A 15,431-nucleotide genomic window follows, 5' to 3' on the forward strand; every position below is an offset into this window, starting at 1 on the left:
TGTCATTGCAGTGTTGCAAATATCTAAGCTATCTAATACTTAAAATCTCATGGTTAAATTAGATTTTAGATTTTTTTTTTTTTTTTTTGTAAAAATGTTTCTGTAACAGCTGCCAAAAATAGTATATAGCTCCACTGTGGTTTTTAACAAATAAAAAAAAAAAAAAAAAAAAAACCTTTTCAAAACACACCCCCCCCCCCCCCCCCCAACCCGTTTTTTTTTTTTTTTTTTTTTTTTTTTTTTTTCAGAAATCGCATTAAAATAAAATAAATAAATAAAAATAAATAAATAAAATTCAAGTACAGGTCTCTGTAGGTTAGTAATAATCAGTGGGCGAAGCCATAAACAGGGGGGCGTTTTTGAAAGCGTTACCTGATTTGCCCACGTCAGAGTGTGGGTAGGGTTTAGGGGGTGGGGTCCCGTGAGGGGGATTATCTTCATTGCATGATATATAAACACCCACTAGTTTGAAAACACCCACAAATACAGAAACGCCCAATTTTGTTCCGCAGAGACCTTATACTCCTCAAAGTACAAGAAGACGTTTGGATATACTTTCTGTTTGACGTTCGGACGCTTGATTTAAGCACGGAGTACCCGCCATAGGGTAAAGGAGTGATACAATCCGAGCATCATAAGTGCTAACTGCTAATAAACTGTGCCCCTCTGAATGGATCGGTGAAGTTCGATCGCTCTGGTTGTGATTAATACAACCTGGAACCAACGTTGCTTCATTTGCTGTCTCTCTCCATCCGAAAGCATAACACGCACGAATCGTGTCATATTTCTCTCAGTAAGCTCGCTGTGTATTTTAAATCCATGGCTGATGAAGAATTGGAAGCCATTAGACGGCAACGTGTGGCCGAACTGCAGGCGAAACATGGGGTAAGAGAAACGGAGAAAGAAACGTCCAAAATATCGCTTTTTATAGCTGTAAATTGAACCGCACATGTCAGGCCCTTGAATATGAGTCAAATCTGTCTACGTCATTAGCATTTATTGATGGATTCATGAGTTTCAGAGCTTCATACTGAACATAAGATAAGTTACCAAGAGTTATTTTTATTTATTGATTTCAGTTTATGTTTGTAGAGTATACGGAAGCTAGCTAGCAGTGGCTAAATTACTAGTCATCAAGCGACAGCCAGTCTTAAATATTCATCCTAAACAGGCGTTAATTTAGAAATAAAGACGCCAAACTGCATTTCTGCATTAAGGCATAAACTTTAGAAAATAATAACCAGAAGCAACAATAACACCTTTCAAATATCTTCAAAACCTTAAGTTCAATAGTCAGTCCCTAGCATACATGGACGATTGAGTCAAATTCCTTATGTTTTTTTTTTTTGTTGTTGTTGTTTTTGTTTTTTTTAATTTATAGGTTTCATTTAGATTAAAAGTTCTAACTGGAATAAAATGATGAAAGATATGTGTGAATTTTGCATATCCCTTTTAGGACCATTCCAATGACCAGCAGGGGCAGCAGGAGGCCAAACAGAGGTACAACAAACAAAAGTTTCTGTGTTGCAAATGAAATTGTATTACAAGTTATTGGTCTTTGAGAAAAAAGTAAAAAAAAAAAAAAAGCAGCATTCAGGATTTTTACATTACAATTACTCAAGGTCAGAAGGTCTCTTAAATCTGTTTATATAGTTAAATTTAGAACCTTTTTAATAAAATTTAATTTAACGCTCAGTTTATGGAAGGGATAATCCATGGCTAGCGGTGCATTTTACGATTTTAATGCACGACATGGTGGCTAAGAACTACCTGATGAGAAGCAGAGCACATTCAAATCGTTTAATGCTGCATATAATTAGCCTATAAAAATTATAACAAATTTGTGTTTAAAAAAAACAAGCAAATGTATTTCACAAAAATGGCTGACACAAGAACCGTCCCACTTTACTTAACATACACATAAACTATGAGAATATCACTAACACTGATGAATATGCAGTATAAGGTAAGGTCGCTTTTATTTATTTTTTAAGGTTATTTTTATTGAATAGCAGTCCCAAACAAGAAGTGTCAACAGATTTCATGCACATCTTCCAAAATAAAAGTCTCGCATCAAAAGTTTGTTGTTTCTTTAACCGCACACTCCGACCCACTCAAAACGGTCTTGTGAATCACTTTTGGGTCATGACCCACCAGTTGAGAAGTACTGGTTTAATGCACAGCTAGTCGTGGATTATCCCTCTTATACCATGGTCATTTGCCAACATTGACTACTTAAAGCTGTTATTGTTGTTTGCAGTGCAATATTTGACAGGAACGATAAAAAAGACAATTATTTTCATCAGTTATGGTTCATTATATATAGCTAGGCTTGGGCTGGTATGAGATTTTGACGGCATGATAACCTTAAAGCTGCTGTAGGTAACTTTTGTAAAAAAAAATATTTTTTACATATTTGTTAAACCTGACATTATGTCCTGACAGTAGAATATGAGACAGATAATCTGTGAAAAAATCAAGCTCCTCTGGCTCCTCCCAGTGGTCCTATTGCCATTTGCAGAAATACACCGCTCCAGGTAAGAAACAACCAATCAGAGCCAGGAGGAGTGTCTTAGCAGTGTCAATCAATCAAGATTGCGTGCGCGCTGATCACACCCCTCTCATGCACAGTGTACAGGCGTTCAAATTAGGGCTGCACGATTTGGGGAAAATGTCATATTGCGATTATTGAGGTCAATATTGCGATTGCGATTTGCGATAGCGATATAATAAACAAATAGTATCATGAGTCATCTTGCTTGGTTCTCAATGAAAATACACACACAGATTACTGATAATGCTGAAATGTGTATTTCTCAACTCAAACTAGCAACAACAGCAAACAAATGCACAACGTTTTCAAATTAAAATATTTTTATGAAATTAAATAACATCTTTGCATTACTGCAAACTTGTTATAATCCCATTTAAGATATTTGTTTCTTTACTAATCTGTAGTGGTTCAACGGATCACAAAACTCAGGGTTCGGATCACATCACGGTTATGACGTCACAGATCGGATCATTTTTCGGATCAGCACAAAAAAAAAAAAAAAATTGGATGGGGGTAACTTAACTTTGCATTTATTACTTAGCCCACTTAAACTATTCTGATACCATAGCATAAACTGCTAGCCTAAATAATACATTATTAAAGGCAAGTGAACAGACTGTAAAAAGAACAAATACTGTACACCAATTACAACAAGCATAGATAAATACTACATAAAGTTACAAATAAAGTATAAGGTCTAACTGTAGTATTAATTTTCATGCACAGAAATGTAATAATTAAATGTAAAAATGACACTGTTCATTGTATAAATTCAATATAGATTAATCTTTGTTAAAGCTGTGTTTTGTTGTTTGATTTACATGACAGACAACAGCAGGTATTTATAGGTTGCTGTCACTTTAAGAGTAAGACCCTATGCACGCACACATCGGACAGATATACATCCGAATTCTCACCTCGTTCAATTAAGACATAACTGAATGTGTTTACATGAATACTTGCTGAGAGGGGTATTTTGACTGACATAATGCGTGTATGTGACCATCCAAGTGCATTGAGGACGCGAAAGAGAAATCAATTTGGAGTTCGCGAGCTATAACGCGCCTCTCTCTCTCTCTCTGTGCGCGCCAGCCTTGTATGTATGTGCGTCATGTGCGCACCGATAACAGCGCTGCGTGCGATACCGAATTAAATCCCCTTTCCTCTTCAACCACTACTAATCTGGGTTTCTAATCTTATAGCCAAAATATCGCCATATAACAGAGGTAGCGTTTTTTCTTGCCACCAGTTCAGTGACCGTTTGCTCCACATCCATCTTTACCCGTTCTCTGCGCTGCACACCGGAAAAGTCATGACCGTGCGCGCCACACATGGCACTGCCTAAACTGAAACTGACTGGTCTTCTTTTATTAGCGGTGTATAAAATGGGCAAACAGCTCTCAGATAATGGGTTGTTGTGTCCACACATGTATTTTTTAATTTTTTTATTTATTTATTAACTTAATATTTTATTTCATAAAATCGCAGCATTTTGCGTCATATAATCGCACAAGCTTGACATCGCGATTGCGATATGATTAATCGTGCAGCTCTAGTTCAAATTCAAGATTACCGGCGTGCCGCAGCTTTGCTTATGGCGGACAAACAATCCAAACTGCCAATTCCTCAAGTGGCTCCTGCTCATAAAATAAAGACGGGTAAACGGAAAAAGACAGATGACGATGATAAAAAAGCCAAAAAGAAAGAATTAGATAGAGCCCGAAATAAAACAAGGGTAAATATCGGAGCGGCTTTTCCGAGGTGGAGGGAGCTATCCCTGCTTGATTTGTTTCATTTTTTAAGAACTACACAACTAAGATGATTTCAAAACAGGACTGACAAATTATGTATGGCATAGTTTCTAGTAGATTTCAGGGTGGTCCTTTGCATATAACATCGTTTTATTTCGCCATAAGCAAAGCTGCGGCACACCGGTAATCTTGAATTTGAACGCCTGTACACTGTGCATGACAGGGGTGTGATCAGCGCGCAAGCGAGCTTGATTGATTGACACTGCTAAGACACTCCTCCTGGCTCTGATTGGTTGTTTCTTACCGGGAGCGGTGTATTTCTGCAAATGGCAATAGGACCACTGGGAGGAGCCAGAGGAGCTTGATTTTTTTCACAGATTATCTGTCTCATATTCTACTGTCAGGACATAATGTCAGGTTTAACAAATATGTAAAAAATATTTTTTTACAAAAGTTACCTACAGCAGCTTTAAGCAAAAAATAAAATTACGGTTTCACTGTATTGCAATTACAGCTCTAAAATGTGTTGTTTTTAAATATAGCGTTAAACTTTTTTTCAGTTGAATGCTATATTTTGTTATTAAGCAATATAGAATATTTGGAACCGTAGTAAACATGTCAGGTTAAATAATAAAACAGTTGAATTCTTAATTAAATTAAAATAAATGCAGTCACTTAAGTGAGTCTAAATCTGTAGCACAATGAATAGAACATAATTTAATTATTTTCTTAAAAAAAAAGTCACTTAAGTGAGCCAGGCATGTGATCAGCTAAAGACAAAAAAGAAGGAAAACCGGACTCTATCTAACCCCATCCCCACAATTATTATTATATTTTTTAAATTAAATTAATAAAGACATATCTTAATATTGTACTGTAAAATAAATTAAAAACCTGAGTATTTATAATCCATTTATTATAATATTACATTAATATACAAATTACTTCTGATAAAATAATAATAATAATATAAAATAAATTTGTCTTTGTTGACAACAGATTTATAAACGATTCTCACTATGGATGGTTGGTGCACGTTGCATTCCCAAATGCAAATTATAAGCGACTCAAACACACAAGCAGATAAGCATTTACTGTGAATCGAAGCTGAAAGCTGTCTTACTCTATGCAGCGCGTCAGACTATATTTATATAATTACATTACATCCGTTGCAATTTGATGATCATACTAAGTCATATAAAATTCTCACATCTATGCATTGTCAATTTATAAAAAAAGTTACTGGGCAACTGGTGGTGAATAACACCGTTTCAGCGCAGATTTTTGCTCAAATTTGGCGCTTTGAACCCTGGCTAACTGTCCCACAGATGGCGGTGTGAGCTTGTGCAGTGCTGTCAGAAGTGTTTGAAATAAATGCATTAGAAAAGGTAACATTTTGCAGTTTATTTAGTACTGTTTAGTACTTTTTCATACCGCGGTATACCTTGAAACTGGTAACCGGCCCATGCATAGATATGCCATTCTGCCTGCTTTGAATCAGACAAGTATTGAAAGTATTGTGTAAGATTACATTTATTTGGATTAAAGAATTACAGCATTTATTTGAATTATTGAGAGAGAGATAATGATGTGTGTAAGAATTACCTGTGTCTGTTCAGCGTCTCTCTCTATTTACAACGAAGCTGTGAGTTTAATTAACCGGTGACGTGTACCCCCAGTTGCTGTGAAATATAATGTAGTGAAGTAGTGAAGCTGTTTTGTTAATAAAAGTTGCGGGGCAGCATTGATAAGTTTCTGTGCTCCTGAATGTCTGGGTGCACAGCTGGATCTCCGATCTCTGTGCGAGTGACGTATGTGTGTGCTCGCTTCAATGAAAACAGCACATTAATATAGAGCGGTGATTAAACTGACTTTGAACTACCTGTGCATTAAACGGTTTTATTGCACACCTTCTAGCCAATCAAAATTGAGTATTCAGAAAGACCATGGTATAATGCCCTGTAAAAAGCAGCATTTATTTAACAACATTTTGTGTAGTTAATTCTGCCTATTTCTTGTTTAGACTGATTATGTTTGAGCAGTTTTATTGTCATTGTGTCTTTCATAGAGAGGCTGAGATGAGGAACTCTATATTGGCTCAACTCTTAGATCAGTCTGCCCGTGCCAGATGTAAGTCCATTTAAAAACCTTTGACAAGCTATCACTTGTATTGTCATGCAAGCATGTATTTATATTCATCTTCGAATATACTTTCTCTATTCTTAGAAGTAATTTCATTTTCTGCTGTTGTTTCAAACTGAAAAGGCTTTCGTTCATCCTTGGAAAACAAAGATATTTGTAATATTCTTTAACCATTTTTGCCAGTCCATTGAATAGGACATAAGAAAATATATCAAGAAAAAGAAAATATCGATACACATGAATATTGCGATATTATGTTTGACGATACTGTATTGACATTTATTTATGAATTTGTTTACATCCAAGATCCGTGCCAGTGACTTTGTGTTTGGTTTAAACCTGACCACTAGGTGGCAGTGTTATCTCAGATAACATATCTCAGATAACATAATGTCACATAAACTGTGACATTGAGAAGTACAAGGGTGCATCAGTAGGGGTTCAATCACTAACTGACCTGCCAGTGGCTGGCAGTCCACCCCGGCAAGTTTCAGCAACCATTGATTTTTGGCAGATTTTGTTTTGTGCTTCTTCCTCTCTTGCTCCAGCAAATTACATTTATGTATTGTTGTGCATCTGTTCCCATGAGTCTGTTCTTTTATGTTTTAGAGGATTTTGTTGCAATTAAAGCAGTCAAATATTCTCTATCCCAACTGGTGACTTATGGCTGCTTTGGTCCAGCCAGCCGCTATTAAGCATCCAGTTTGACGCGTCCTCTACCACTCTACACTGTTTTGAGAAGTTCAATTTTTTATTTTGTTATTATTGTGAAACTATTCTTATGGATCTATTCTTTTTCATGACTGATCTTTTGGGACGATTTATCCCAAAAATGTGGTCAAATGACTGTGATCCTGACTGGTTGGTTACTGCCGCTTACACTGGCATCTCAGCTATACAAGTTTAACGCATTCCTGTTTAACTCTCGCTGTAAGGAAAAACGTTGTTTTATTATTATTAATATATCCTTATGAATATATTCCTTTACATCCCTCTACAATGTGAGTAAATCACTCGCATATGTGACTAAATCTTGACTCTGGGTGACTAAATAATGTCTATCATTCTCCATTGGCTAATAAATTCTTAGATTTTACTTGCGTGTTAGAGTCTAAATATAACTGAAGCATAGATATATTTTCACTCTCTGAACACTGACTGAGCGCTTGAGAGTTTTGCTCTCCGTCATGTGATCTGTACTATTTCAGTTCAGCTCAATGGATGCGAAGCATACCTGTATTTGATGTACCTCAAACTTTAGTGTGAAGGCGTTTTACACCCGTAAGACCTTCGTTCATCTTTGAAACACAAATTGAGATATTTTTGATGAAATCCAAGAGGTATCTGACTCGTCCATAGGCAGCAATTTAATCACCACTTTCAAGGTCCAGAAAGGTACTAAAGACATCGTTTAAATAGTCGACATGTCTGCAGTGGTTCAACATTAATTTTAGGAAGCGACGAGAACATCCATCCATCCGTATATATATATTGTTGTGGAAAATATGCAGTTGTCCTGTTCTGTTTATAAGATTTGAGTTAATTGTTCCTTAAGAAAAACAATACAACTGTTATTTGCAAGAAAACATTTATTGAGATATGTGATTTATAATATGAGTTAATTGTTTAAGAAAGACAAAACAACTGGTTTTTATAAAAGCATTTATTAAGAATGTCAATTACGAAAAGAGACAACACATTTTATTGTTTTAAAAGCTTTTAAGAATGTTTATAAAGAAAGACAATACAACTGTTACTGTAATTGAGTTCAGATAATTTGTTTATTAAGAAAGATGCTACAAGTGTTGTTTTAAGCATTTATTAAGAGCATTTTGGTAGAATAGGGAAAAAAAAACATTAGAAAAGAGTATTAGAAAGAGCTTTGCTAACTAACGTAGAAAAGCAGGTAATTACCTTAAGAAGATGTGTTGCGAGACGAGACGCAGGAGACCGCAAAGGAGAAGAGTCCGAGAACAGGCAAAAGGCTTTATATAGACAAAATCAATTTTCTAAAAATTAATGTGATGTTATTGGGTCAAAAGAGGTGAAAGTCACACATAATTAAAAATAGCCTTAAAGTTTAGTTACAAGGTTTTCTTGTGATCTTGTCATGTACAGGTACATTTTACAGACAAAAAGCACATTGAAATAAGCAAATAAATATCTGTATCTGAAGCTAAAGTGCTAAATATTGAGAATCCAACAGCACGTGTATATATATAATTCTAACCCCAAACGATCGTCCACTGATCAGATCCAGCTGATAATCGCTTAATTTGATTCTAAAAATCTGTCAACTTGACGCTCACATAAACTGATCACAGTTTAATGATGCAAAAGTACGCCGCTCAAGCCGAAGAGGCGAATATGAAGGGCTGAGCAGCAGCGGGCTAGAGTAAAATAACGCACCTACAAGGTGCGTATAATTTAAATTACTTTATTAAATAAGTCTCAAATGATTGGCACTAACAGTAGCTTTTGCTCTTCTGCACTCTTCTTGAAACTCTAACCTTCATTAAAGCGCCAAGTGAAGGGTTGCCAGATATCACACCTAAACAAGCCCCATAAAATGTAATAGCAAAACTACCAGGGAAACGAATATAAACAATATAACTAATAAAGTTAAAAGGAAGGAAATGTAATTTATTATGAATATAACAGTTCTCTGAAGTTGGAGAGTATCGAGAGAAGGTTACGAGAATACTTTTTGTGCGGAAAAACAAAAATACAACTCATATATATTTACAACTCATAACCGACTGCATTTATGAGAAAACTCATTGAGATGGGCATTTTGGGCAAATTGGAACTGGCCTCATATCTTTGACTGTGGACTTTTTTTGAGGATACAGATATTTGCAACTGTTTACGTAATAAAAGCCTTAAACAAAATTTTGATAAATTCGTATTACATCAGTTGCATTGCTTGTCTCACAAGGCCCAACGAAGCTTCACATGATAAAAGGAGTTAGTTAACGTTAGTTAACGTTAAAGGAGTCATGAGCTGCATTGTTTTGTTTTATGTTTCCTGGGGTGCACTTATAATGTTAGTATGCTTTTTACATCCAAAATTGTCATAATTTATAAATAAAAGGCATTTTTCCTACCTTGATTTTAGCCCTCTGGTTTGAACGCTCTGTTTGAAGGGGCGTGTCTGCTGTGAGACATCCACTGCTGTGATTGGCTGACATCTTTCCATTTGAAATAGCCAAGTATTACTCTCTCTTTTAGCATGTTTTTACCATTACAGCTCTCAAGGTTAACTAATCGTGAAAAGTGTTGCATTACATTTAGATCTATGGCATTATATTTACAGTAGATCGTGGCATGAAAGTTTGCAGAGATGAAACTGCATTTACGACAAAACTCATTGAGATGGGCATTTTGACTTTTGAATTTTGTATGCACATGTCTGTTCAAGCGAAAGAGAAGGGAATTCAGTGTTCACAAACATCACATGCTGTCTGCGCAGCTCTGTGTGCAGACATACAAAACAGCGCACAAGTTCCAGTCTTTTTGCACTTGATGTTTAAACTGACAGGACTTAAAAACACATGCAAATGATAAACTGTCACTCTATGATGGTTAAAACTTTGGAATTAATCTGTGAATTCCAAACCAGGGGGCAGCTGACACATATGGATCACGGATCATCTACGATCCCTATGCTACATCGTACATCCTACGATGTGACTATCGCGAATGCGCACATCGCGATACATTGGTGCTAAAACGATATATTGTGCAGCCCTATGTCTGCACACCTAAAGAATCCTGCAAGCGCTTTACTATTTTCCCTTTACTTAGACTGCACAAAATCGTGATTAGTGATATAAGCAAATGGAGATCCCACTGTTTTGATCAAATAAAAAAGTTTTTGCTCCTGTTCATATCCTGTTGTAATCCCTGTATCGTAATGCATATCGCATTGCCAGATTCTTGGCTATAAACAGCCCTACCATCAGCCCTACACACTTCATATGATGAACATATTTTAGTTGGGTTTAGTTAGCTTTCATTCACACATTTTTCAGCTTCAATTTACTATTTTTGAAGTGCTTTATGCATGTGCATTGATTTGCGTTCTGAAGATGAACAAATGTCTTATGGGTTTGGAAAAAACATGGGGGTGAGTAAAGAACTTTAATTTTTTTATGTGAACCCTTTAAATATTTATGATGTTCCTGCTGCTTTTTCTTTAGTGAGTAATTTGGCTCTTGTAAAGCCAGATAAAGCGAAAGCTGTGGAAAATTACCTGATTCAGATGGCTCGCTTTGGACAACTTGGAGGAAAAGTAAGATGGCAGATGACGCATCATTAATGTGTTTTAGAATGTACATTTTATAGCATCAGGTGTTGTATGTTTAGATTACAGAGGCTGGATTAATTGAGATCCTGGAGAAAGTCAGTCAACAAACAGAGAAGAAAACAACTGTAAAGGTAAGTACTTTGGTATAATTAAAAATCTGTTCATGAGATTGTAAAACTTAAAGCACCATAAATCTACGAGTAAACATAAGTTCAGTGAATGTCTCTGTTTTGTTCCCAGTTTAACCGGCATCGTGTAATGGACTCCGATGAAGAGGATGATGACTAATATGCAGGTGTCATAAATCAACTGGGCTTTCTGTACTCACAGTACTTTTGGTACTCTGGTCTGACTGCTGACCAGGGCATGACTATGACTGACAGATCAATTGTCCTGCCCAATACACAATCACAGCCAAAGAACTTTGATCTGTGGTGATACAGGAACTCTTCATCTAAATACTGTTTCTGTTACCGTTTTTTCTTCTTAGTCTTTAGTTTCTCTTTACTCTCTACATTTTTAGATGTGTGTTTTTTTTTTTGTTTTTTGTTTTTTTGAGAATACAGTGGACATTTCTGATCTATTGTTATTGCAAAAATTGGAACTGGCCTCATCTTTGATTGTGGACTTTTTTGAGGATACATATATGTGCAACTGTTTACATAATAAAAGCCTTAAACAAAATTTTGATAAATTCTTATTACATCAGTTGCATTGCTTGTCTCACAAGGCCCAACAAAGCTTCACATGATAAAAGGTATCTCTTTAACGTTAAAGGGGTCATGAACTGCATTGTTTTGTTTTATAATGTTTCCTGGGGTGCACTTATAATGTTAGTATGCTTTTTACATCCAAAATTGTCATAATTTATAAATAAAAGGCATTTTTCCTACCTTGATTTTAGCCCTCTGGTTTGAACGCTCTGTTTGAAGGGGCGTGTCTGCTGTGAGACATCAGTGTAAACGCCCACTGCTGTGATTGGCTGACATCTTTCCATTTGAAATAGCCAAGTCTTACTCTCTCTTTTAGCATGTTTTTACCATTACAGCTCTCAAGGTTAACTAATCGTGGAAGTGTTGCATTATATTTAGATCGTGGCATGAAAGTTTGCAGAGATGAACACTGTGTAGCTGGTCACAGACATGTTGAGCACATGAAAGCAGTGATCTGTACTTAATTTCTGTACAGTAACAAATACTTTCATCTTCACTAACAGTGCAAACGCGATATAACTAAGAGATTTTTGCGCATGTCAGTCTTGATAAACTCGCGTTGTTTGACGGCTCCAGCGCGCGCTACTCCAAAGATTGCAAAGGGAGCTTTCTTTGATCGCTTTCTTTGTATAATTTAATCACTGTTAAATTACAGATTATTTTCACATTTAGTCACGGGTTTTATATACTGACACACAGATGAACATATGACTGTAGCCTGAATCATTACATATGAGATCAGGCAAAATGAACAAAGTTAATTACATGTTGCATTACTGTCGAGTCCAGGCACTGCACAATATTTTGTAATCCTCAACAGCATGTTTATTGCTTGGTAGCTCAATCTGCAAAGCACCACGGCATGTAGGCCTATGTTACTTAGGCTACCTATTCTATTGCATGTCATACGAAATGGGCGGGCTGGGCTAAACAGGCAGTGATGAAGTAGGCATTGATTTTCTTCTGCGGAGGCGGTGCTTGCTGCCCTTTGACGTCATAGATCCCCACTTTGAAAATCCTGTCATTTGCTGGGTCTGGTGTCAATAAAAGCTTTTATTGGACTAACAAGGAAGTTTTCAGCTCTGAAACTTACAGGATATTCTTATAGTATGATGACCTCTTATATGTCAAAAGCTCAAGGAAAAACTGATTTCTCAGTTCATCACCCCTTTAATCATATTTTTTATTTTAACAGACCATGATTGTGCTGAGCATCTCTACATTTTGTAGATCACCTGGTTTTTAATTGTTAAAACAGTCCATGTGACTACAGTGGTTTAACCTTCATTTTATGAAGCAATGAGAATACTTTTTGTGCACAAAAACAAAACAAAAATTACTTTATTCAACAATATCCTTTATTTTGTGTCATTCTCTTATGCTGTTTACGTTCAGCGCTTCCAGGTTCTATGTCAGAACACTAGCTCAGTATTGGCCGATGCTGTGCACATGAGCAGCATGATGCTGGCCAATAATGAGTCTGTGTTCTGACGTAGGACCTTTCTTTAGTTCTCTGTTATTGCTATGATCATAAAATGTGTTCCAACACAAACTCGAACAGTTGATGTCATGTTGGAGACAATCTACAGATCAGGGCTGCATTTCTCAAAAGCATTATGAGCTGCGTTAATTGTAGAGACCATTGTTTCCAATGGTTTTACAATCTACTTACAGTTGTGGTCAGAATTATTGACACCTTTGGTAAATATGATCAAAGATGACTATAAAAATTAATCTGCATTGTTTATCTTTTTGATCTTTAATTCATAAAATTAGCAAAAATCTAACCTTTCATTGAAGGAAAAGAATTGAAAATGGGGGGAAAATCACATTATGAAATAAATGTTTTTTCTCCAATACACGTTGGCCACAATTATTGGCACCCCTAGAATTTTTTTAAGTATATTTCCATTCATATTTCCATTTTTTTAGTACATCAGGGTGATTATGAACATGAAATTGTCCAGCCATGACTTCCTGTTCCACAGGAGTATAAACATGAGGAAACACAAAGGCCAAATTCCCTTAAATCTTTCATCACAATGAGTAAAACCAAAGAATATAGTTCTGATGTGCAGCAAAAGATTGTTGAGCTTCACAAAATATAAAGTGGCTGTAAGAAAATAGCTAAAGAATTGAAATTCCCCATTTCCACTATCAGGGCAATAATTAAGTTCCAATCTGCCTGGAAAAAGACGTGTGTCTAAATCGTCCTAATGCACGGTGAGGAGGAAAGTTTGAGTGGCCAAAGACTCTCCAAGGATCACAGTTGGAGAATTGCAGAGATTAGCGTCTTGAGACTCATAAAGCCTAAAAAAATGATCAAACAGCACCTACATCCCCACAAGTTGTTCGGGAGGGTTTCAAGAAAAATCCTCTGCTCTCATCCAGAAACAATCTCCAGCAAACCCCCCTCCGTTTTTTTTTTTTAATAAATTTGCAAAAAATGTAAACAAACTTCTTTCACATTGTCATTATGGGGTATTGTTTGTAGAATTTTGAGGAAAAGAATGAATTTAATTGGAATAAGGCTGTAACATAAAATGTGGAAAAATTTAAGCGCTGTGAATACTTTCCGGATGCACTGTATCCATCGTAGGGCTGCTTGATTAGGAGATATGATCAAAGTCTTATCTTATGTCTTATCGATACAAGTAATTTTAAATATCAGTGAAATTTCACAATAATCGATACTTCAGCAAAAACTGATACAGTTGTTTTCAAAATAATAGCAGTCATCACTAACCAGATAAATCATTGGTAGAAATTATATTTCTACATGGCAAATATTTTACTAATAGGTGTAGTAGAGTAATAGAAAACCAACAGACCCAACAGTCATGACATGCATGCTGCTGATTATGTGTAATTGAATCATTAATTGAAATGGGTGTGTTCAAAATAATAGCAGTGTGGAGTTCAGTTAGAGATTAATCAATATCAATTAATTCTGTGAAAAACTGATGTCAAACAAATGCCCCTTATTTAAGGATGAAGGCAGCAAATGTTGTACTGTGCATTTCTCTCTGAAAATCTGACTAAAATGAGTTGTTCCAGACATTGTTCAGAAGAGCAGCATACTTTGATTAAAAAGTTGATTAGAGAGGGGAAAACATAAAGAAGTGCAGAAAATGATAGGCTGCTCAGCTAAAATTATATCCAATGCTTTAAAATGGCAACCAAAATCAGAAAGACGTGGAATAAAACGGAAAACTACCATTCGAATGGATCAAAGAATAATGCAAAATTTACTTTTATCTGAAAAGAGGACTTTCGACCACTGTTCACTGTCCAGTTCTTTTTCTCCTTAGCCCAGGTAAGATGCTTCTGACGTTGTTTCTGTTTCAGAAGTAGCTTGGTAGTCCTTTTCCTGAAGATGTCTGAGTGTGGTGACTCTTGATGCGCTGACTCCGGCTTCATTGTGAAGCTCTCCCAAGTGTTTGAATCGGCTTTACTTGACAGTATTCTCAAGCTTGTGGTCATCCCTGTTGCTTGTGCACCTTTGCCTACCCAATTTCTTCCTTCTAGTCAACTTTGCATTTAATATGCTTTGATACATCACTCTGTAAACAGCCACCACATTCAGTAATGACCATCTGTGACTTACTCTCTTTGTGGAGGGTGTCAGTGATTGTATCCTGGACCATTGCCAAGTCAGCAGTCTTCCCCATTAGTGTGGTTTCAAAGAACAAGAGATACCCGGAATTTATACTGTAGGGATGGTCATTTAATGAAACTCAAATGTAAATATTCTAATATTTTGAGATACTGGATTTTGGACTTTCATTAGCTGTACACTCTAATCAACAAATAAAAAAAATAAAAAAAAATAAATAAAAAAAAAACACTTTTGAAATGTTTTACTTTACATGTAGGGAATCTAGTATAAATGAAAGTTTCATTTTTTAAAATAATTTACAATAAAAAAATGAACTTTTTCACGATATTCTAATTATATGACC

General features: G+C 35.9%; 1 protein-coding gene across 2 annotated transcripts; it reads left to right on the forward strand.

Moving 5' to 3' along the window:
- The first annotated feature begins 499 nt into the window (after nucleotides 1-499).
- Nucleotides 500-11,440, forward strand: pdcd5 (programmed cell death 5). 2 transcript variants are annotated; one of them, XM_048186892.1, is made up of 6 exons: nucleotides 512-885; nucleotides 1,457-1,500; nucleotides 6,374-6,435; nucleotides 10,650-10,741; nucleotides 10,816-10,887; nucleotides 10,997-11,440. In XM_048186892.1, exons 1-6 carry the CDS (start codon nucleotides 820-822, stop codon nucleotides 11,042-11,044), a joined length of 384 nt encoding a protein of 127 aa, XP_048042849.1. In that variant the 5' UTR covers nucleotides 512-819; the 3' UTR covers nucleotides 11,045-11,440. The 2 variants fall into 2 exon arrangements, with proteins under 2 accessions (XP_048042850.1, XP_048042849.1); XM_048186893.1 differs by lacking the exon at nucleotides 6,374-6,435 and having other exon boundaries at nucleotides 500-885.
- Nucleotides 11,441-15,431: the final 3,991 nt, after the last annotated feature.

Source organism: Megalobrama amblycephala, linkage group LG4 (genome assembly GCF_018812025.1).
Source record: "Megalobrama amblycephala isolate DHTTF-2021 linkage group LG4, ASM1881202v1, whole genome shotgun sequence".
Lineage (NCBI taxonomy): Eukaryota > Metazoa > Chordata > Actinopteri > Cypriniformes > Xenocyprididae > Megalobrama > Megalobrama amblycephala.

Coding starts and splice junctions, on each gene's coding strand:
- pdcd5 (XM_048186892.1), top strand. CDS start 820: ATGGCTGATGAAGAATTGGAAGCCATTAGACGGCAACGTGTGGCCGAA. Junction 886..1,456: donor AACTGCAGGCGAAACATGGG/GTAAGAGAAACG, acceptor TATCCCTTTTAG/GACCATTCCAATGACCAGCA. Junction 6,436..10,649: donor TCAGTCTGCCCGTGCCAGAT/GTAAGTCCATTT, acceptor CTTTTTCTTTAG/TGAGTAATTTGGCTCTTGTA.